This window comes from Topomyia yanbarensis, chromosome 2 (assembly GCF_030247195.1).
Source record: "Topomyia yanbarensis strain Yona2022 chromosome 2, ASM3024719v1, whole genome shotgun sequence".
Taxonomy (NCBI): Eukaryota; Metazoa; Arthropoda; class Insecta; order Diptera; family Culicidae; genus Topomyia; species Topomyia yanbarensis.
In genome coordinates this window covers 462920962-462943573 of record NC_080671.1, presented here as the reverse complement: position 1 = coordinate 462943573, position 22612 = coordinate 462920962, and the positions used below count along the sequence as shown (strand labels likewise).

At 39.0% G+C, this 22612-nt stretch overlaps 1 protein-coding gene and 1 long non-coding RNA gene across 3 annotated transcripts; one reads left to right on the top strand and one right to left on the bottom strand.

Moving 5' to 3' along the window:
• Positions 1-1498: 1498 nt before the first annotated feature.
• Positions 1499-2673, bottom strand: LOC131682296 (nuclear receptor-binding factor 2-like). Its single transcript, XM_058963677.1, has 2 exons — positions 2563-2673; positions 1499-2500 (listed from the first exon to the last, which is right to left on the bottom strand). The coding sequence occupies exons 1-2, from the start codon at positions 2584-2586 to the stop codon at positions 1793-1795; spliced, it is 732 nt and encodes a 243-aa protein (XP_058819660.1). The 5' UTR covers positions 2587-2673; the 3' UTR covers positions 1499-1792.
• A 16527-nt stretch (positions 2674-19200) lies between these two features.
• Positions 19201-20968, top strand: LOC131682295 (uncharacterized). 2 transcript variants are annotated; one of them, XR_009304058.1, is made up of 4 exons: positions 19201-19328; positions 19389-19451; positions 19520-20575; positions 20634-20968. It is a non-coding gene; the product is annotated as an uncharacterized LOC131682295 (long non-coding RNA). The 2 variants fall into 2 exon arrangements; XR_009304057.1 differs by having other exon boundaries at positions 19520-20968.
• The last annotated feature ends 1644 nt before the right edge of the window (positions 20969-22612 follow it).

Genomic DNA, 22612 nt, shown 5'->3' with positions numbered 1-22612 from the left:
TGCATTTCACTCGTGAACTTGTGGAGAACGGAACAGTTACCTTGCAGTATTGTGCGTCGGAAGACATGACAACGGATTTGTTGACTAAGCCCGTTGGAAGTTTGAAACAGGTAAAGTTCTCTGCCGCGATGGGATTAGTCAGCAAAAATGGTTAGGCAGCAGATTCGCAGTGAAGTTATCGGTGACTACATTCCATTATCCCGAAGATATCAACGAATGCTTGGTTTAAGGGCTTGGATGTGAACCGGGACTTTATTCGTACGATGTCAAGGTTCATGCCCAACCATTACACATTTGATGCGGATCTTCGTCGTATAGGACTTGCCGAAAGTAATCATTGTGTTTGTGAGAATGGCTATCACGACATCGAGCATGTTGTTTGGCTGTGCGCAGAGTACTGTGTTGCCAGGTCCCAACTAATAGATTCCCTTCGGGCCCGAGGTAGATCACATTTTGTGCCAGTCTGGGATGTCCAGGCAAGTCGTGACCACAGTTATATTTATTTATCTATATCTTTTTGAAAACTATTGATGTCCAAGTTTAATACATTTTCTCCTCTCATTCACAGTAGAACCCCATCAACCTCCCCCTGTATCTACAATATGGCCTTGCTTCACGAGTCTACGATGCATAACCTTCTTGATAACCGTCCATCCAGAACATAATGACAGCATCGGAATGCCAATAATCATTCGAAATATCGACCTTCTCCTCGCCCCTGCGATTACAATAAAGTTTGCATATCCCCCACAATCATTAACCAACCAACGAGAATTTTAATTTTACAAGATGTATCCCACATCCTACCTTTTCCCTTTACTAACATAAGAGGGGAGCAAGTCGCGGATGATTATGGGGTGCTCCGGATCGGCGGACGCATTGGGAAAGCCCCTAATACCGACCTAGATGCGAAGTTTCCGGTCATACTCCCACGAAATCGTAGGTTAACCGCCCTATTGGTGGACGACTACCACCGTAAGTTTCGTCATGGTAACCACGAAACCGTGACTAATAAAATACACCAAAAGTATTATGTGCCGGAATTGAGAGTAGCAGTAAAGCAGCGAGCAACAGCTTGTCAATGGTGCAAAATAAATAAGATCAAGCTGCAGACTCCGCAGATGGTTCCATTAACAGCTGCACGCATGGCCGCATCCACTAAACCGTTAACGTATGTAGGCCTCAATTTCTTGGGACAGCTACTCGTGAAGATTGGGAGAATCAACGCAACGCGTTGGGTCGCCCTAATAAGTTTATGCCAAACGTCCGTTATGCCGAATGTCTTTTAAACCCCAATAGGTATTATGCCAAATGTCCCTAAACCCCCAACAGGTATTCTCCCAATGGTCATTATGCCAAACGTCCTTATGCCAAAACCGTTGTGCCAAACGTTCATTACGCCATATGGGGTACACCCATTAAGATCCTACTGATAATTTTCCCTAGATTCACTCAGATACAAAATCATATCGTCGGGTAAAAGAAATTGATGTTATATTTGTATATGTGGAATTTATTTCGCGGGTCACATAAAATCGATTGCTCTGATATAATACTAATATATAACTACATTCAAATAAAACTAAACTATTGCATAAAATATTTTAAAAATCTGTCTATTGTACCGGAATCGTGGCACTACCTAAAGAAATTGGAAATGGTTATACCAACTCTGAGGAAAAAAATCATTACCCCACTCAATAACGAAGCGTCATCGTTCACCACGCTCAAGCACACATTTCACTTAGTGTATGAAATATTTCATCAGAGTTGATGAGCTTAGTAATACATATTAATGATTTTCAAACCCCGACAGATCGAACGTGGGCAACTCGAGCGCTGGTAGCTCTTCCGAGTGATAATCCATCGCCTCCAGCGCATCTCGTCCGGTTTCCAGCAACGGATCTCGGCCCCTATCGATAGCTCGCTTTCCAGCGCCCATCGAAGCAGGATGACTTTCCTTTTCGTACATACTAATCCTTTCCTTTAGAGCTTCATTTTCCGTACTGGCCTCGTCCAAGTTTTGAACCATCCGGTGAATCAGTAGGTGCAGTGAGTGGTTCAAAGAAATAAGCTCTTCAACGGCGAGTGTCTTTTTCTCACTTCCCGCAGCAATTTCCGGGCCACCGCCACTTCGAGGTTTAGCCAGTGTCTCCAGCAATGAATCTGTTTCGTCCATGTTGCGATAGATTGCAACCTGGAGCTCGCTGGCCTTCTCTAACTTCTCCATCTGCTGGGCTAGATACTCCGGATTTCTCCGTCGCTGATACTCGACGGCCTTCATGTAGCGCTCGTGTTGTTGCTTCTTGTGGCGAAGAAATTCGGCCTGCTTCAGGTGATACTTGCGCTGCAGCTGCAGTGATTCAAGGATAACTGCTGACGGAGGTGATATCTTCAACGCTTCGTCCATATTTGATACAGCCCGACGATGGCTCTCGATTGCTTCATCATAGCGACGATGTTTGGCATAGTGTTCTGCTTTCCGACCGTAAACGTGAGCCTGGGAAATATTCTGAAACTGCAACTATGTGGTCTGGGACAAGAATACAAATAGTGACTTACCACATTTAGATATGAGTTTTCCATAGATCGACAATCTAGACTGGGAATGCAATAGAGGCAAAAAATACGTCGACTTCGCTTTCCAAAACGATACTGTTTGGTGATTTTGTTTTGTTTTGCCTGCAGTCATCAGCTGTTCAAGAAGCGTGTTGCTAGTTTCATGCATTCGGTGCTAACGTTCCTAGTCTCTGGAATTTCATTGTGAGTAAAATTTTAATAGGGCGACCAACGGTTCAAACTGCTGTTTTCTTTTTCCAACTTCGGTCAAACGGGCGGGAAAAAACGAGCAGGAAAAAAAATATATTCTACTGCCGCGCCATCTACATGTGAATGTTGGAAATAAAAAGTGTGAAGTCCGCAGGAAAAAAATGAAAAGCTTGAAAAAAAAATAAAAAAATTCCCGCCGAGTTCGTGAAGTGAGCCGGAAAAAAACAACAAGGTGGAGACTTATTGGTTAGTGGGCGGAGCATAAAAACAAAAACAATATTTTTTCCCGCTAGGTTCGTGAAGTGAGCCGGAAAAAACAACAAGGTGGAGACTTATTGGTTAGTGGGCGGAGCATAAAAACAAAAACAATATTTTTTCCCAATAGGTTCGTGAAGTAAGCGGGTAAAATGACAGAGTGGATTGTGAGCGGAGCAAAAATTAAAAAAAATATCCCCCCACGGTTCGTGAAGTGAGCTGGAACAAAAAGACAAAACTGGATCAACTTGTGGTGGATGGATCAAATAAATTGTTATATTTGCAGGAAAAACAGGATAAATTTTATGATGGGATCCTCACAGCAAAACGAGTAAACGATTATGTTGAACATGCAGCGTTGCTAAGTCGCTTATTTCGTTACATGTGCCATGCCACACTCATTCCTGAATGATTCTGGGCGACTTCAGAGGCGTCTGTGTACAACAGTTTTTACGAGGCTCATATTGTTATAAGATTGATAGGTATTATTCACATATTATTTTGATTTATTTTTATTACCGATAATTTGCTTGAAATAAATATTTAATCTTTTATCACTATTTGGGGAGTATAATCATGACACGCTGGTTCTGTGAAGGGAAGTGTTAACTTAAAAGAAAGGGTTTTTCTAAAACCTTTGCCTACACCTCTGGTTACTAATGTGCTTTAACCCACATGAATTATCTATATGAATAATCTCTGTTGTACGACGTTCAACCGTCTAGTAACACTATTCCCCTGAATATATAGCTAGCTAATGTGAGCTTTTCTATTCAAAAAATTGATTGTCGTTCTTAGCTTTAAACTACCTATCTTGACTTTAATTGGGTTTATACTACCTATCTGGACTTATACTATACATATTTGTGTTATATAAAAAAAGTTTACTTATTAAATTTTCTTTCGCTGCATCCAGTTTTCTGATTCAGGCTCCATAATCGTTATCTCCGTTTCACGTCTTGGCCAGCTTGAAGATTGGAGAAGTTTTGGCTTCCATTTTGTTCAAAAATAGAAGGCACGCTGATATAACTCGTGGGTGTACATTTTTTCCTTGAAATTCTTGAGGAAGCTAGGGTACGTCTTGCCGTATCACTTGGCTGATCCAAAAAATGTTTATATGAGTACCTATTAGTCTTATCTGACTTCTAGCAGCCACGTTGTATTCACATAGAAGGTAAGGTCAGAATAGTAATCTGCAATATTTTCAATTATGCGTTTAATTATGTGAAGAAATTTTTGTTTTATTTACAAGTAAAGAAATTTGTTTTTTATTTTGCTGTATCTGGATAATTTTTTGCTATTTGAGTAGTCCAACTGAAGACCCTGAAATACCAGATGAAACGGGAAATGTTACCCACTAAAACTACTTAAAAGTATGACTTAAGTGTGAAATTCAGACGTTAGAATACAATCAATAAAGTTTATGACTATCGCGTCCTGAAACTTACTAACGTTTTTGAAGAAATCTATCTATATATATATATATATATATATATATATATATATATATATATATATATATATATATATATATATATATATATATATATATATATATATATATATATATATATATATATATATATATATATATATATATATATATATATATATATATATATATATATATATATATATATATATATATATATATATATATATATATAATATATGTATTTCTCCCACTGAGCCAATGGTTGATGGGAGTGGACCACGAAAGGGTTGGGAAGAGGGTTCTATTCATTCAATGTGATTATTAGCGATGAATTCAATTGACAATAGCTTCCACTAAGGAGATGGTCATGGGGTGGTTTTTGTGCACGATGGGGTGGGTGAGAAGTACCTAAGCCGAGGAAAGGGAGAGGGGGTGTACTGAAGAACTTTTTTTAGCTGTATATATTATATATGATTTGGCATACGTATTTCTTCCACCAAGAAGGTGGACATAATTGTTGGTTTCGGAATCTGAAGAAGAGGGAGGGTTTCTGGTGCAATATCTATCAATTACTTCAAAAATCTAAAATTTTGTTGCATGTTTGTTTACCAGCACATAAATGGAAATGTAAGAATTTATTTGATAGAGATCTATTACGCGAATAACAATATAATACTGATGAATTGCATGAATTTGTCGAAATTTATATTGAAAATTGCAAAAAATTCCCTAAAATAGCCACTCAATCTTGCGCTTGCGGAAAACGTTACTTACAATGTCAATCAAAATTCGAATGTAAGCAAAATGCTGACAGAACGCAACACTGTTATATAGGACGAATTCACAATGACCCATAAAAAGAACCAATCGAATATTTGGTGGAGTGGTCGGCGATCTTCGTCAAATTTTACCCGTTAGTTGACACCTACTGATGAAATCCGTTCTTACTTAAGGGGGTAGGATTATTGTTGAAAAAAATATCGTATCCAAAAAAAAATTGGCGAGAACTAGAGTGTTAGTCTATTCAGTCAATAGTGCAACATTTAAGCAATATTTTTGCCTTTCTCAATAGAAAGGTATTGCAATTGCTCTGAAAACCGACTTTTTAACGGAGGCCCGGAGGGCCGAGTGACATATACCATTCGATTCAGTTCGTCGAGTTCGGCAAATGTCTGTGTGTATGTATGTGTGTATGTATGTATGTGTATGTGCGTATGTGTGTGTATGTGACCGAAAATGTTACTCATTTTGCTCAGAGATGGCTGAACCGATTTTGACAAACTTAGTCTCAAGAGAAAGGTGCAACGTTCCCATAGGCTGCTATTGAATTTCTAATGGATCCCACTTCCGGTTCCGGAATTACAGGGTGATGAGTACGAACACGCAGAAAATGTCGATTTTAATAAATTCTGCAATGAATGTATAAAGGTGACAATTTTTCCAAAATATGACCACAACTGCTTCGATTTGTAGTATTAGGTCACTAACATCCATTCAAAGTCTATTTGGCCACATTGGCCACCATCATCGGTTCCGGAAGCCCCGGCGGAAGTATCTAAATTCAGAATAACAGTCACATCGGTTTCTCGGAGATGGCTAGACCGATACCACTAAACTTGGCCTAAAATGAAAGGTATTACGTCCCCGTAAATGGCTATTTAATTTCATCCCGATCCGACTTCCGGTTCCGGAGTTACAGGTTGTGGCGTGCGATCACATAGCAAATTGTGACCGATACTCCAATGAAAGCAAAAAAGGGTAAAAATTTCGCTAAAATGTCTCTCAAACAACTTAAATTTGCTGTTCTAGGTCACCGACGGCCAACCAAACTTTCGTTGACTACATTGACCACCATAAACGGTTCCGGTAGTGCCCGCAAAAAGCAAAAACCTATTTTAATCCACCTAGCGGTGCAATTGTGCCTTTCTCAATCATGAATCACGAGAATGTGTGCGTTGTTTATATTCATTAAAAACTTTTAAATGCATATATTACATTTTATTATTATACATCACATGACAACTATATACAGGAAAATATCATTATTCGAGTTCTAAAATTTTGAAAAAGAAAAAACAGCCACGGTAATATTGAACTGAAAAAAGGTGCGAAATCGGCAAAGTCCCAAAAAGTCGATTTTTATAAAAAAAAATTTTCGAGATAACATAAAATCTCGACGTTTCATGCATTTTAAAGATGTTTGGCATCAAAAATACGAATTCGATTTCTGAAATTTCATGAGGTCCCCCCTTTGAAAAAAATTTTGAGTTCCGGCTTATATGGGAATTTCATATGTGACCGGACGATTTAGTCTATATTTCCGGACCCATATAAGCGATCAGTACGAAATTTTATAGACATCTATGGGGATATTATAGCTATCATTTGGGACTAAGTTTGTAAAAATCGGCCCAACCATTTCCGGGAAACTGATGTGAGTTCGTAAATTTTGAAAGATGGCCGCTTTTCCCGGGCACCTCCGGAACCGTCTATGGTGGTCAATGTAGTCAACGAAAGTTTGTTTGGCCGTCGGTGACCTAGAACTGCAAAGTTAAGTTATTTGAGAGACATTTTAGCGAAATTTTTACCTTTTTTGCTTCCATCGGGGTATCGGTTTGAATCACAATTTGCTATGTGATCGCACGCCACAACCCGTAACTCCGGAACCGGAAGTCGGTTGGGGATAAAATTTAATAGCCATTTACGGGGACGCAATACCTTTCATTTGAGGTCAAGTTTAGTCGAATCGGTCTAGCCATCTCCGAGAAACCGATGTGACTGTTACTCTGAATTTGGATACTTCCGCCGGGGCTTCCGGAACCGATGATGGTGGCCAATGTGACCAAAGAGACTTTGAATGGCTGTTAATGACCTAGTACTACAAATCGAAGCAGTTGTGGTCACATTTTGGAAAAATTTTCACCATTATACATTCATTGCAGAATTTCTTAAAATCGACGTTTTCTGCGTGATCGTACTCATCACCCTGTAATTCCGGAACCGGAAGTCGGATCCATTAGAAATTCAATAGCAGCCTATGGGAACGTTGCACCTTTCATTTGGGACTAAGTTTGTAAAAATCGGTTCATCCATCTCTGAGAAAAGTGAGTGAGATTGTGTTCGCGTACACACACACAGACGCACATACATACACACACACACAGACATTTGCCGAACTCGACGAACTGAATCGAATGGTATATGTCACACGGCCCTCCGGGCCTCCGTTAAAAAGTTCGGTTTTCAGAGCAATTGCAATACCTTTCTATTGAGAAAGGCAAAAAGGTGCGAAATCGGCAAAGTCCGAAAAAGTCGTTTGTTATAAAAAATTTTTTTTTCGAGATAACATAAAATCTCGACGTTTCATGCATTTTAAAGATGTTTGGCATCAAAAATACGAATTCGATTTTTGAAATTTCATGGGGTCCCCCCTTTGAAAAAAAATTTTGAGTTCCGGCTTATATGGGAATTTCATGTGTGACCGGACCGTTCAGTCTATATTTCCGGAACCATACAAGCGATCCGTGCGAAATTTTACAGACATCTGTGGGGATAATATAGCTATCATTTGGGACTAAGTTTGTGAAAATCGGCCCAACCATTTCCGAGAAACTGATATGAGTTTGCTAGTTATGAAAGATGGCCGCTTTTCCCGGGCACTTCCGGAACCGTCTATGGTGGTCAATGTAGTCAACGAAAGTTTGTTTGGCCGTCGGTGACCTAGAACTGCAAAGTTAAGTTATTTGAGAGACATTTTAGCGAAATTTTTACCTTTTTTGCTTCCATCGGGGTATCGGTTTGAATCACAATTTGCTATGTGATCGCACGCCACAACCCGTAACTCCGGAACCGGAAGTCGGTTGGGGATAAAATTTAATAGCCATTTACGGGGACGCAACATCTTTCATTTGAGACTAAGTTTGGTTGATTCGGTCTAGCCATCTCCGAGAAACCATGAAACGAGTTCATAGTCGTTTCATAGAAGCAATAGTTTTAAGTAAATTTAGCCTACACGTATGCAACGTGGAGGACAGTGCTCGAATCGCAAATATAAATTTTCGCGTAAGTGTAATGTGGGAGAAAGGGGGGAAAACTAATATTAACCAGTTGTACCGGAAACCTTGTTTTTACAACAAAATATCGAGTAGAGGAATAAAATCAAGCAACCGGAAACACAATCAAACCGGAAATCTGTTTAGGGGGAAAATCGAAGAGAAATTTAGCTGGTAGATCGTCGTTCACGGAAGATCGGCTCTTTCCCTTGCGAACCGCCGAGTGAACAACAGTAAATTTTTTGTGCTGAAAAAAGTGCAGTGAGAGAAGCTAGTTATTTAGCCCGAAGTAGGAGATAATCGCTTATTAAAAAAAAAGTCTTCTCTTTGATAGTTTATATTTGATAATTTCAGAGTTTCTTTTCGTGATCAATCTTTTAAAAAGTCGTGAGTGAGTTTAAAACACAATATATATTTGAGATGTGAGTAATTTAATTTCTGAAATAAAAAAAAAATGTAATTTGTTATTAATTGCTTTAGGAAAGTTTAGGTAGAGAATGAGTTGAAAATAAAGAAGAATAAAAAAAATAAAGTGTTTAGGAATCGAGAATACTCAGGTAAAGTGGGAGAAAATATTTGAAAGTTCGTATTCTAAAATTTTGGTTGTTCCACAGCGGCCACGTTGGTGGTCAACATCGTTGGGTTTTCCGATTGTTTATTCGCTGGTATAAGGACCTACTAAGTACAGGAGTGCAACGCAATTTCACCCAGCAGGGCGGCGACGGACTAATTCTGCTATTTCTGGTGAGTGCAGTGACCTCGGGTATTCTTGGCAATCCCCCGGATGTGACAATCGCCTCGTGGCTGCGTGCTACTATTGGCACATCTGGAGTGCGTTGGCTGCAATAAAAATCTCGGCCTCGCGGCACCACCCGCCATTACCGGTTGCCACGAAAGCGAGTCGTGTTCAAAGGGAAAGATTTTCCCCAACGCCAGAGAGATTCGCCTGCTACTCACGCAGCTAACAGCCCAGAAGCGACGCTGTACCGCGTCCTCGTCGTGCGACCACGTGTGCAATCCTTGGTGCACGCCATCACCGCCCGCAGTGCACCGGCTGTCAAACGCCGTCCCCGCCGCAGCGAACAGCATCAGTTCCGCTTCGCGCTGCTCGAAATCATCCAACCGCAGCATCAGCAACAGTGAAACCAAAGCAGTACGCTTCGCCACTATCCATTGGTGGCCCGCATCGACCGCCGTACAAATCGTCCGTGGGCGAACCGAAGCAGCACGCTTTGCCACCACCCACTGGTGGACCACAGTGAACACAGCATCGTCCGTCGAGCATCGATACGGTGCAATTTACCACCCACCCACCGGGTGGCCTACAACGAACGCCTCGTCGCACATCGTAGCAACGAACCAGCATCGCCGGTGGGCAGCGAATCCATCAGCACCCGACGGTGAGCCGAAACCATTGGCATATTCACCACTCGAGTGCGAACCAGGTAACCGTTCCAGTGCCTGTAAGTACGACCAACCACAACCATACATACGAACTTTCATAGTGCGCGTTAAGAGTAGGGAATTGGAAATTGTAAAGTAGGGTAGAAGTGAGAGAGAGATTAGGCCCCGCACAGTTCGGGAGAAATTAAGAAACCAAGGTTAGATGACGTCACGAAGGTAGGATAGCGATAGGAGAGAAACAGGAAAATAAACTCTGAAACGATATTAAAGTCGACGAAATTTGCAATTAAAAATAAAAGGGTTTAAATAAAAAGTTTCTGTAGACTGTTTTAAAGCAAGATAATTTGAATTTCATTATTTTGGAAAGTTTTGGGAATATTCGTAAAGACTGGTAGGAATAGGTATTGGGAGCTTTGGAGTGGGAGATGAACTGGAGGCGGATTCTGCGGTAGGGTTAGGAATTAAAGCTAGCCAGGGCAAACTGATTTGTAATCCCGGCAGACGACTTCGTCGTCTGGCGCATAAGCCGGGTATTTAGAGGCCCTACCAGAATCCCCCTTACAACCAATGTGACTGTTACTCTGAATTTGGATACTTCCGCCGGGGCTTCCGGAACCGATGATGGTGGCCAATGTGACCAAAGAGACTTTGAATGGCTGTTAATGACCTAGTACTACAAATCGAAGCAGTTGTGGTCACATTTTGGAAAAATTTTCACCATTATACATTCATTGCAGAATTTCTTAAAATCGACGTTTTCTGCGTGATCGTACTCATCACCCTGTAATTCCGGAACCGGAAGTCGGATCCATTAGAAATTCAATAGCAGCCTATGGGAACGTTGCACCTTTCATTTGGGACTAAGCTTGTGAAAATCGGCCCAGCCATTTCCGGGAAACTGATGTGAGTTCGTATTTTTTTGCCTTTCTCAATAGAAAGGTATTGCAATTGCTCTGAAAACCGACTTTTTAACGGAGGCCCGGAGGGCCGAGTGACATATACCATTCGATTCAGTTCGTCGAGTTCGGCAAATGTCTGTGTGTATGTGTGTGTGTGTGTGTATGTATGTGTGTGTGTATGTGCGTCTGTGTGTGTGTACGCGAACACAATCTCACTCACTTTTCTCAGAGATGGATGAACCGATTTTTACAAACTTAGTCCCAAATGAAAGGTGCAACGTTCCCATAGGCTGCTATTGAATTTCTAATGGATCCGACTTCCAGTTCCGGAATTACAGGGTGATGAGTACGATCACGCAGAAAATGTCGATTTTAAGAAATTCTGCAATGAATGTATAATGGTGAAAATTTTTCCAAAATGTGACCACAACTGCTTCGATTTGTAGTACTAGGTCATTAACAGCCATTCAAAGTCTCTTTGGTCACATTGGCCACCATCATCGGTTCCGGAAGCCCCGGCGGAAGTATCCAAATTCAGAGTAACAGTCACATTGGTTTCTCGGAGATGGCTAGACCGAATCAACCAAACTTAGTCTCAAATGAAAGATGTTGCGTCCCCGTAAATGGCTATTAAATTTTATCCCCAACCGACTTCCGGTTCCGGAGTTACGGGTTGTGGCGTGCGATCACATAGCAAATTGTGATTCAAACCGATACCCCGATGGAAGCAAAAAAGGTAAAAATTTCGCTAAAATGTCTCTCAAATAACTTAACTTTGCAGTTCTAGGTCACCGACGGCCAAACAAACTTTCGTTGACTACATTGACCACCATAGACGGTTCCGGAAGTGCCCGGGAAAAGCGGCCATCTTTCATAACTAGCAAACTCATATCAGTTTCTCGGAAATGGTTGGGCCGATTTTCACAAACTTAGTCCCAAATGATAGCTATATTATCCCCACAGATGTCTGTAAAATTTCGCACGGATCGCTTGTATGGTTCCGGAAATATAGACTGAACGGTCCGGTCACACATGAAATTCCCATATAAGCCGGAACTCAAAATTTTTTTTCAAAGGGGGGACCCCATGAAATTTCAAAAATCGAATTCGTATTTTTGATGCCAAACATCTTTAAAATGCATGAAACGTCGAGATTTTATGTTATCTCGAAAAAAAAATTTTTTATAACAAACGACTTTTTCGGACTTTGCCGATTTCGCACCTTTTTGCCTTTCTCAATAGAAAGGTATTGCAATTGCTCTGAAAACCGACTTTTTAACGGAGGCCCGGAGGGCAGTGTGACATATACCATTCGATTCAGTTCGTCGAGTTCGGCAAATGTCTGTGTGTGTATGTATGTGTGTGTATGTGCGTCTGTGTGTGTACGCGAACACAATCTCACTCACTTTTCTCAGAGATGGATGAACCGATTTTTACAAACTTAGTCCCAAATGAAAGGTGCAACGTTCCCATAGGCTGCTATTGAATTTCTAATGGATCCGACTTCCGGTTCCGGAATTACAGGGTGCTGAGTACGATCACGCAGAAAACGTCGATTTTAAGAAATTCTGCAATGAATGTATAATGGTGAAAATTTTTCCAAAATGTGACCACAACTGCTTCGATTTGTAGTACTAGGTCATTAACAGCCATTCAAAGTCTCTTTGGTCACATTGGCCACCATCATCGGTTCCGGAAGCCCCGGCGGAAGTATCCAAATTCAGAGTAACAGTCACATTGGTTTCTCGGAGATGGCTAGACCGAATCAACCAAACTTAGTCTCAAATGAAAGATGTTGCGTCCCCGCAAATGGCTATTAAATTTTATCCCCAACCGACTTCCGGTTCCGGAGTTACGGGTTGTGGCGTGCGATCACATAGCAAATTGTGATTCAAACCGATACCCCGATGGAAGCAAAAAAGGTAAAAATTTCGCTAAAATGTCTCTCAAATAACTTAACTTTGCAGTTCTAGGTCACCGACGGCCAAACAAACTTTCGTTGACTACATTGACCACCATAGACGGTTCCAGAAGTGCCCGGGAAAAGCGGCCATCTTTCATAACTAGCAAACTCATATCAGTTTCTCGAAAATGGTTGGGCCGATTTTCACAAACTTAGTCCCAAATGATAGCTATATTATCCCCACAGATGTCTGTCAAATTTCGCACGGATCGCTTGTATGGTTCCGGAAATATAGACTGAACGGTCCGGTCACACATGAAATTCCCATATAAGCCGGAACTCAAAATTTTTTTTCAAAGGGGGGACCCCATGAAATTTCAGAAATCGAATTCGTATTTTTGATGCCAAATATCTTTAAAATGCATGAAACGTCGAGATTTAATGTTATCTCGAAAAATTTTTTTTATAAAAATCGACTTTTTGGGACTTTGCCGATTTCGCACCTTTTTTCAGTTCAATATTACCGTGGCTGTTTTTTCTTTTTCAAAATTTTAGAACTCGAATAATGATTTATTTTCCTGTATATAGTTGTCATGTGATGTATGATAATAAAATGTAATATATGCATTTAAAAGTTTTTAATGAGTATAAACAACGCACACATTCTCGTGATTCATGATTGAGAAAGGCACAATTGCACCGCTAGGTGGATTAAAATAGGTTTTTTCTCTCGATTTTCCAGTGCCGCACAGTGGGACGGAATCAAAAAAGCCGGACATTTAAATTTTTGCGACGAAACTATTGGTTATGGCACTTTGATGGCTTCGGAAAGGTTTCTTAATTTTTTTAGTAGTTGAATATAATGTTATATTAAACTGTGTATATACCCACTTAAATAAAAATTTCCCAACATTATATTAAACTACTTAAAAAATAAAGAAATCTTTCCGAAGACATTAAAGTGCCTTAACCAATAATTTCGTCCCAAATATCAATGTCCGGCTTTTTTTGATTCCGTCCCACTGTATGCCGTAGTGCAATGATTGCTGACAGTAAGCCAGACTGTCCATGGAAAGCCTACGCCTGTTTTGGTCGCTGCATTGGATGATAGGGTCTGCGTTCGAACTGTACTCTAATGATGTTTATGAAAATATAAGTTTCCGTCTAGCAATTCGAATTACGGAGAACGCTCAAGAGGGAACTAGAAAGCTGCTAAAGAAGTATTATGAATTAATCAAGTTTGAATGTGAATGTCAGTGATAGGTTGGACTCCAATGAGGAAGATATTGGTGCTGAAGTGCTTCATGATTTTACCACCTTTAACATGTAGCCAACTGAGCTGTAGTAAAAAGCCTCACGAGAGGGAAAAAGAAACTAGTTATAACAAAAATTAACTCTTCCATATGGACCCAGTAGATTCGCAAAAATAAAACGCCAAAATACTATATAATGCATATATTTTTCAATTGAATCGATGCCTTTTGGTCTAACGACCCATTTGATCAGGTTGTGTTCTGCCGCTAGAAGCATAACTGTCCCGTGTGCTATGGGAAACCCTATACACATGGGACAATTATGCTTCTAGCGGCAGTGTTCGACTCTCATTTTCTTTAACACCAGTTTGATTATCTAGAACTACGTTTTTTCCAAAAATCAATCCGTCGTATTGTTAAATGTCTAATTTGTTATCTTTTTTGTTTGCCCCCTAACAACTAAATTAAATTTTTTCTGCCGCTAATTTGTTAGAATGCGCCGTTCATCTGCGTGAAAAATGAAAGTATGTAACCAGCGGTATACATTTAGGTACTCTTGAAAATACAAAGTTAGGAAAATTTGCGAGATTTTTTTTTCAATTTTTTCTACCATGTTGTGGAAGATAGCAGGAATTTTTTATTTTTCTGGCTAGATTCTGTAAACTTAGCAGGAAAAGGCGGGCCCTTATATTTGTTTACCTTGCTAGATTGTGTGATGTTAGCAGGTAAAGGCGGGCCATACTGTTGTTTTCCTTGCTAGATTGTGTGAAGTTAGCAGGAAAAGGTGGGGCATATATTACTTTTTCCTGCTAGAATGTGTGAAGTTAGCGGGAAAAGGCGGAGCATATATTATTTTTTCCTGCCAGAGTGTGTGAAGTTAGCGGGAAAAGGCGTGGCTTTGTAGTTTAATTTTTGACATGTAGGTGGCGCAGCGATCGTTTTTCCTGCTGGCCTTTTTTCCCCGCTGTGTTGATTCCAGTTTTTTCCAAGCAAAAAGTCTCTTCTTAATTTTTTGACCCCTGCTGAAAGTAATACAGCATTGTTGCCCATATGTTGGTTTTGCCCTGTACATAATTTGTTTGGATTAAAAATTTATTTTTTAACTACAGCACTGTTTTGAGCGACTTAGTGGAATGTTATATTAAACACTTTTACCGTTGTCTTCCGTTTTAATTCCACATCATAGTGGAATTAAAACGGAAAGCAACGGTAAAAGTGTTTAAAAAATTTATTCCTAATGACTTTTTTTTACGAGAAGTGGAATAAATGAATGATGCTTTATGCTTTATAGAAGAATCGAAACTCTTTTTGATGTGGTTTTCGAAGTGTTTTGGTAAACAAAGCTTATTTCCCATCATCTAATTGATCACATAAATGTAAATATAAGTCACAGAATATCGTTGAAGACTTAGTCTTTTTATCCCACTCACAAAGAGATGACAAAATAGGAGGTTAAAACATAAGCAATGTGTTTGTTTCTTGCTAGCGAAATTAATCATGGCTTCTAGACCGTTGGTGAATAAAATCAACAAAAACAACCTATCGAAAAAGAAAAGCTTCTCTTATGCAGTTCATTGTATTATTTTTCAGAGTTTTCGACAAACATTACAATTCAACCAGTAAACTTATAGTAGTATTTATTTCAAAATCATAATGGCTGGATTTCGAGATCAGCCGGATTTTCAGAATTTTTTTTAATCTCTGCTCACAAAATTTTGGAATGACACTGACAAAAAATCATTGTGCCATTTGTGCCAGTTGTTGTCATTCTCCTTATAACAAACTCAGGTAAAAACTATTGTCAAGTATGACCGGTGTCTAACAAGGACGTGATTAGATATTCGTTGAAAATCTTTTAAAATCATTCTCAACTTGTGAAGGTTGAACATTACACACTTAATTTGAATTACTGGATAAAGTAAAATTTTACTGGGGTTTTGAGCAGCAAATGATTCGGATTTCAATCAAGGGGCCATCTATTTCTGTTGGGGATATTTCTCCTTTTATTTTATTTGTGATCATGTTTCTCAAATACGCCAGCGGTGCCATCGTAGGTGCTTAAGGAGCAGCTTTCTGAGCTGATTGATGAATGATTCGAATTCTTTGGCTCTGAGGAGGTTTTCGGTTGAAAAGGTTCCGCATACTCTTCCTTTCGTTGTCCTGGTTGTACAATTCGCGGAGGGCGCTTCTGCTTCGGTTTCTGGCTGGGGCCCTCTGGGTAGTGTTCTCCATTTTGGACGTATGGCCTTGCGCCCTCGTCGATTTCGATAGTAGGTAGGCTTGAGAAATTTTCTTCCGACAAGTTTGCGACCGATTCGTCGTTAATGGGAAGGAATGCTCCGCTTCTGCAAAAGGTAATCGCTGTGTTGCCATCTCCTTTACTATCGCCTTTCTTCTTAACCTTTCCGAGCATTCTCTGTCGGCAGCTCCATGGTTTCTGTTGCGGCTTCTGCAACGTGGCAATTATTAGGCATATGTGCGTCGCCACAGTTCTGTCACGATCCCTCCAACGATTGCTAGCTGATTTCCACCAGTAACTGATGCTGTAGAGGACTGTACTTGCCCCGCGAGGGAGCTGTTTATTTGAACCGCACTGAGTCTATCCTTTACTGCACTGAACCTGGAGCCGGAGGTTTGATTATGATTAGTACTGGCTGGCTTCGTCGTTAAAATTTTTTGATCGCCCCGCACCGGGAGTCGACGGCCCGTTATGCGGGGTTTTCACTAAAAACACTCTACCGATCTTCTTGGTTAGGGGCCGTCCATAAACTACGTAGATTCAAAGGGGGGACGGGGGGGGGGTTAGCAAAAGTCTACGTTTGTCTACGAGGAGGAGGGGGGGTCTTTGAAAAATTCTACGTAGACTTTTATTTTTTTGTTATTCTCGTGTCATTAATTATAAATGGCATTTAAAGAGAGTTGTACTCAAAATATTGGTCTATTCAGCTAGGTGTATTTATAGAGACACTTTAAAGCTACACGCAGAAAAAATTAGCATATTTAAACCAAAAATATGTGTTATTGAATCCAATCATTTATTGTTTATCACTTTAACAAACAAACTTATTGGTTTGAAAATATTTTTTTATTAGAACAACAAAAAATTTTTGCTTTCAATAAATACATTTTTAGTATCAATAATTTTTTTTTAATTTCAATAAAATAATTATAGAAAAACGGAACGATAACCTTGTTTTATTGAAACAATAAATAAATTTTATTGAATTCAATAAATAATTTTATTGTCTCCCGACCAATAATTTAATTTATTGGATTTAATGCATAATTTTATTGAACCTACAAATCTTTTTTCTGCGTGTAGTACACTTTTGCGGTAACTCGTCGCTGTTGTGCTATCTTATGATCAGCGCCATTTAGCACATTTCGAGCAAAACGATTTTTAAAGTTTGAGATTGAATATCTTATAACTTATAAATGGTAGAGCCAATTCAGAGAAGACAATTGATGCTTCTATCTGTTCTGTATTAAACTCCCAAATATGACGTAGATCGGTGAACTATATTGCGAGTTTTTACTAAAAATGTGTGTCATAGGTGTGTATTAATGACAAAGTTTGTATGGCGTGTCATAATCGTGCAAGGAATATTAGAAAAAAAGCATCAATTATAAACTTTTTTTTCATATCTTTAGTTTAATTTGGTTTATACACAATCGATTAGATGCATTTTGAAGGAAATGAATCAGAAAATCTAGAAAAAATAGTAGCCTTTGGTTAGAGCGATGCCAAATGTGCTATATTTCCAGTTTAAAACTTAAACGGTGTTTTTCTCGCAACTCGTGTATTTTTCTTTTGAAAATTTTTATGTCATCCTTAGACAGTTTTACATATAAAAACATCTAAAACTTCAATATAACTTGAACACTTGAGCAAATCCCAAGGTACAGTGATTTGAAACAAAAAACTCATAGTTTCTCATTATGTTTCTCGCTATGTCTTAGTAACCAAGTAGAATTTCAAAATTCTAATAACGCCACTTTGTAGAGATCTTTCAGACAAGTAATGTGGCATATCTAACTCAGTTTGCCCCAAAATGGCGTTTGTCACAAGATAGCACAACAGCGACGAACTACTCATTAAGCAACCACTCAACCCAGAACCCACGATTTTTTGGGCAACCTCACACGTTGTTGTTTCATTGCGTATATTTTGATATAGTTTTGATCAGTTCTAAAGATGATGGCCCAAAATTCCTCTCTACGGAAGATTTTGACTGTAAAATCATCTGAGACACATGCATAGACCATTAAATGTATGAACCATAAAAAGTTAAAAAAAATGGTCAAAATTAAGCAATAAAACCACCATTATAACAACAAAACACCCGACTTTTAACAGTAAGTGGCTTGATTTTTTTATTCATTGATTTCGCTGGTTAAATCAGTGGTGTAGTTAAACTTCTACAACAAAGTGTTTACTCGAGTTAAGCAGTTTCTTTTGCAATTATTTACACTGATTTTAAAATCTTCAAACACCCGTTAAATTTTACGTCTTGACCCTACGCAACTCGTGCAAACCGGTTCTAGTATATTTATCTTCAAAAATATTCAGAGTTAAGCTTTGATACATTGCGATAATACTCTCAGGCTATTAATTACATAACAAAAATAAATATTTTTGGGAAGATTTAAAAAGCTTCGTTCCCTTAATCAAATAAGGCAATTTACATAATCTTATTACCTTAGAAATATTGAAATTAGTTCACGAAAAGTAAAATTTGTGTGCATGTTTGGTTTATTATTTTAGTCTAGATGATAGTACACATCGACAGCATTATTTTGTAATTGCTTCTTATAATTTAACAATTTTGAATACACCAGTAAGGCTCAAAACGTGTTTAGCAATTGTGCATTGTTGGATTAGGTCTCACTTCGGCCAAAATTTGAACTAGTTATAGCAATGTATCTTTTTACATATACTTGAGTGATAAGAAACCAATGTGAAAAACCTTCCTTTAATATTTAAAAAATTTAAAATAAATCTGAACGCTATTTATTAATTGAACATTATAATGTGCTTCTTGCTAATTCCACGTTTCCCGCGTATAAAAAAAAATAAAAGTCTGCGTAGACTTTTGGCGGGGGGGAGCTTGGTAAAAGCAAATACAAATTAAATACGTAAAGGTCCCATACAAACGGGTTATCACTTTTTGGTTCACCGATCAAACAAATTTCGCTACCCTATTCCTCTGTGTCGCTTTGACAGTTTGGAGTTTTCCGATTTGGCTATTTTCATTTGTTTATAAAGCCATAAAAAATGTTGTTACCGTCGTCGACAGCTTCTGCTTCAGTGGAAGTAGCCAATACAGGATTCAAAATTCAACCAGACTTGTGGAACTGGTGAAATAAATGTTCATATCAAAATATTGATAACTAATTTTGCTCATATTTTCTATACAGGTCACGAGTTCGGAATGTTACGCGAGTTGAAAGGCTATACTAGGTACTTTTCGCTGCTCCTCGGTAAAACAACTCGAACAATATGAGCACACTTCACAGTTCCATAATTATGAATGGCCATTTCCTTTCAGGAAAAAGGATTTCCCCGAATAACTTGTTGGCGGATAGCGCTGATATAAAGGTACTGTACTCATCAGGAATTGTGTAAACCCAACCGCGGAAAACTTCACGAACTTTAAGGCGAGTTTACTATTCGGGAAATGTGTCACGGGATTTTGGCTCCTATGTATTTTAAATGGAGCACGGGATTTCAAATCTCGTAGCAGGAAATGAGCCTTCACAAACATGACCGTTTTAATGAAGTTTAAACCCAACAGCGGAAAACGTCACGGGATTTTAAAACTCCACACAAAAATCCGTCCGGGAATAATTCAACAGAAATTGTTTCCTACAGGGAAAAGGGTGTTTTAATTTGGTTTAAAATTGGTTTAAAATTTGATGCTGCTGGTATTTTTAGAAGCAGTAGAGCTTTTGGTTTGACAATTTGGAAAAATCTCGGCGGAAAATTTTCGCTGATCAAATCTCGACACCAATCCCGTGACCCATTTCTCGAACTATAAACAAGCCTTTAAGGCTACTGTACACTTTGATCACGGAATTTGGGCCGGGATGTTGCGCCGGATTTTTGGCGCGGAAAATTTTCCGCTGTTATCTCTAGAAACTGTCAAACCAAAAGTTCTACTATTTCTAAAAAAATACCACCGATTTCAAAATAACACCGAATTTTGAACTTGATAAAACACCATTTTTCCGTCGGAAACAATTCATGTTGAATTGTTTCCGAGTGGATTTCATGTGTGGAGATTTTTAAAAATCCGTGACGTTTTCTAGAATTTGGATTTACACTTTACGAATCTTGAGTTTTTCGTGTAGACTTTTTCCCGTCGCGGAAATCCATTTTCCGTTTAAAATACATGGAGAGCAAAATTCGCGATCAGATTCCCGGGGTGTAAAGTAGCCTTAAAGGCTACGCGGAATTTTGTTCCCCATGTATTTTCAATGGGAGATGAATTTCAGTATTCCCGAGGTATAAACTCAATCGCGGAAAACATCACGGATTTTAACAAATCTACACACAAATAATCCGGCCGGGCAATCCAACATGAATTGTTTCCGACGGGATAAACGTACATATTTATTAGTTTTAAAATTCTGTGCCATTTTAGAAAGATTTTGTATTTTTAGAAGCAGCAGAACTTTTGGTTTGACTGTCTAGAGAGATTGCGGCAGAAAATTTACCGTGATCAAAATCCGGCGCAAAATCCCGGCCCTGGAGTACAGCAGCTTATAGTCTTCAAGCGCCAATCAGTGGATCGCAGAGACAACGAAAGCAGCGCATTATGGATTGACGATTCTGTCCACAATCTGCTGAAGTTGACTTTTCAGTGGAGTTGAGTACAATAGGCTATTGGCAAATCAATGCTTCAACGGAAAAGTACACGTTATATAATTCAATATGTACTACCAATTATTACTGAAAATGAAAGGAAATAAATTCACATATTCATGCTCAATTCATATCTCAGAAGTTTTTTGATAAGTAAGCCAGCTTCATAAAGGGAAGCTTCCCAGAATTCCATTGAAATTAATCAACCAAATGATTTAGCTCAAATTGCCAGCAAGTTCTTAAAAGTTTGATAATTTGCCTCGTCTTGTGGCCTAATCGAGAAATTTTACTTCTGTATTACTTAAGACTAACAACCTGAGGTAATCTGCGAGAACATGTTGACGAAGCATAGAACTACCACCATACAGAAAGTAACCTAACTTTTGTCATGCCGAGGCTTCGAGGTATCCGAAGTTTCATTAAATATTCCCCTTTCAAATGCAACACAACGCCGGTTGCTGACGTTAGTAGTTGGGGTAGCATCGCTTGACATGTAAGTGGTTCTTGTGCTGTTACTTAATTAGAGTTGTAAAAACGTTACGCTCGATAAAGTAGCACTAAGCAATTAAGTTTTATGTGAATCTCATTAAAAAAAGGACTCAAGTCCTTCTTTTAAAGGCCTACGGACATGCAGTTCCGTCCTGGTTGCAAACCTACCAGGGGCACAAGGCCGTCAAGAACAGCCGGGAACAAGTCGAAGATGAAAGTCGCCCAGGAGAAAACCATTCAGGTTGAAGCAAAATAAAACGTGGGCGGAGCTAGATCCAAATTTGCCGCACCGTATTGTGCAACAATTTGCTATGCAGGACATTTCGATGTCGACAGTTTCCGCGAGTTGGTCTTCGATGATTTCCCGGCCGTCCTCGAAGGATTTGTGCTACTGATAAATTCACCACTAATTTGAAAAATTAGCACGTTGGTCGTCACAAAGTATTTATTTTTGAATTCCCATCACACATTTTCAATTGAAACTCTCTATTCGATATTTTCTAAATAATAAATCTTATCCATGGTAACGCTGTTATAGATTGTTTATGCGGTCTACAGTGGTCCTAGTTTTCTATATATTTGTATCAAAGTACGCTGTCACTTTGACACTGTACCTTTTCAGGTACAGGGTAGCTTAAAACGTGTCCACGAAAAATCATCAGAGCATTCCGTATTAACATATTTGTATTTGGTAAAAGTCTACTAAGGTCTACTAGGGGGGAGGGGGGTTAAAAATTCTCAAATTTCGGTCTACGTGGTTCATGAACGGTCCCTTTAGCCCGAACTGAATAGCTCGATTAATTTTTGACAACCCGATTGACAATGAAGTGACAGCGACTATTCTAGCAACGACTCGACCGAACGAATACTTTAACCGATCGTGTAAAGCTAGAGAGTAAACGTACAACTAAATACAAATATGTATTTGGTACAACATACAGTTCTAGAGTAATCTCAATCTCTGAATCTAGATCACTGCTACCGATGCCTCTTGGAAACCGTGAAATTATTAATCGTTTTCGATGACAACTCAAAGGATATAATTGCCTTCATCAAACCAAACGAATTCTGTTAGTATGCTCTAATTACCGCAATGTTCTACTGCATCGATTTTGTTGGCTATTATCAGCAAATTTAAGACAAAGTGAAACGAATTTGGAAAAAAATGGCAGTAAAAAAGACAAAAAATGCATATGAACAGGGTTAAAAATATCCCGGTAAAGTTTATAATGTATAGCCATATAATGTGCAGTCCACATTTACCGTGTAATCGTTCCGAGTCTCTGAT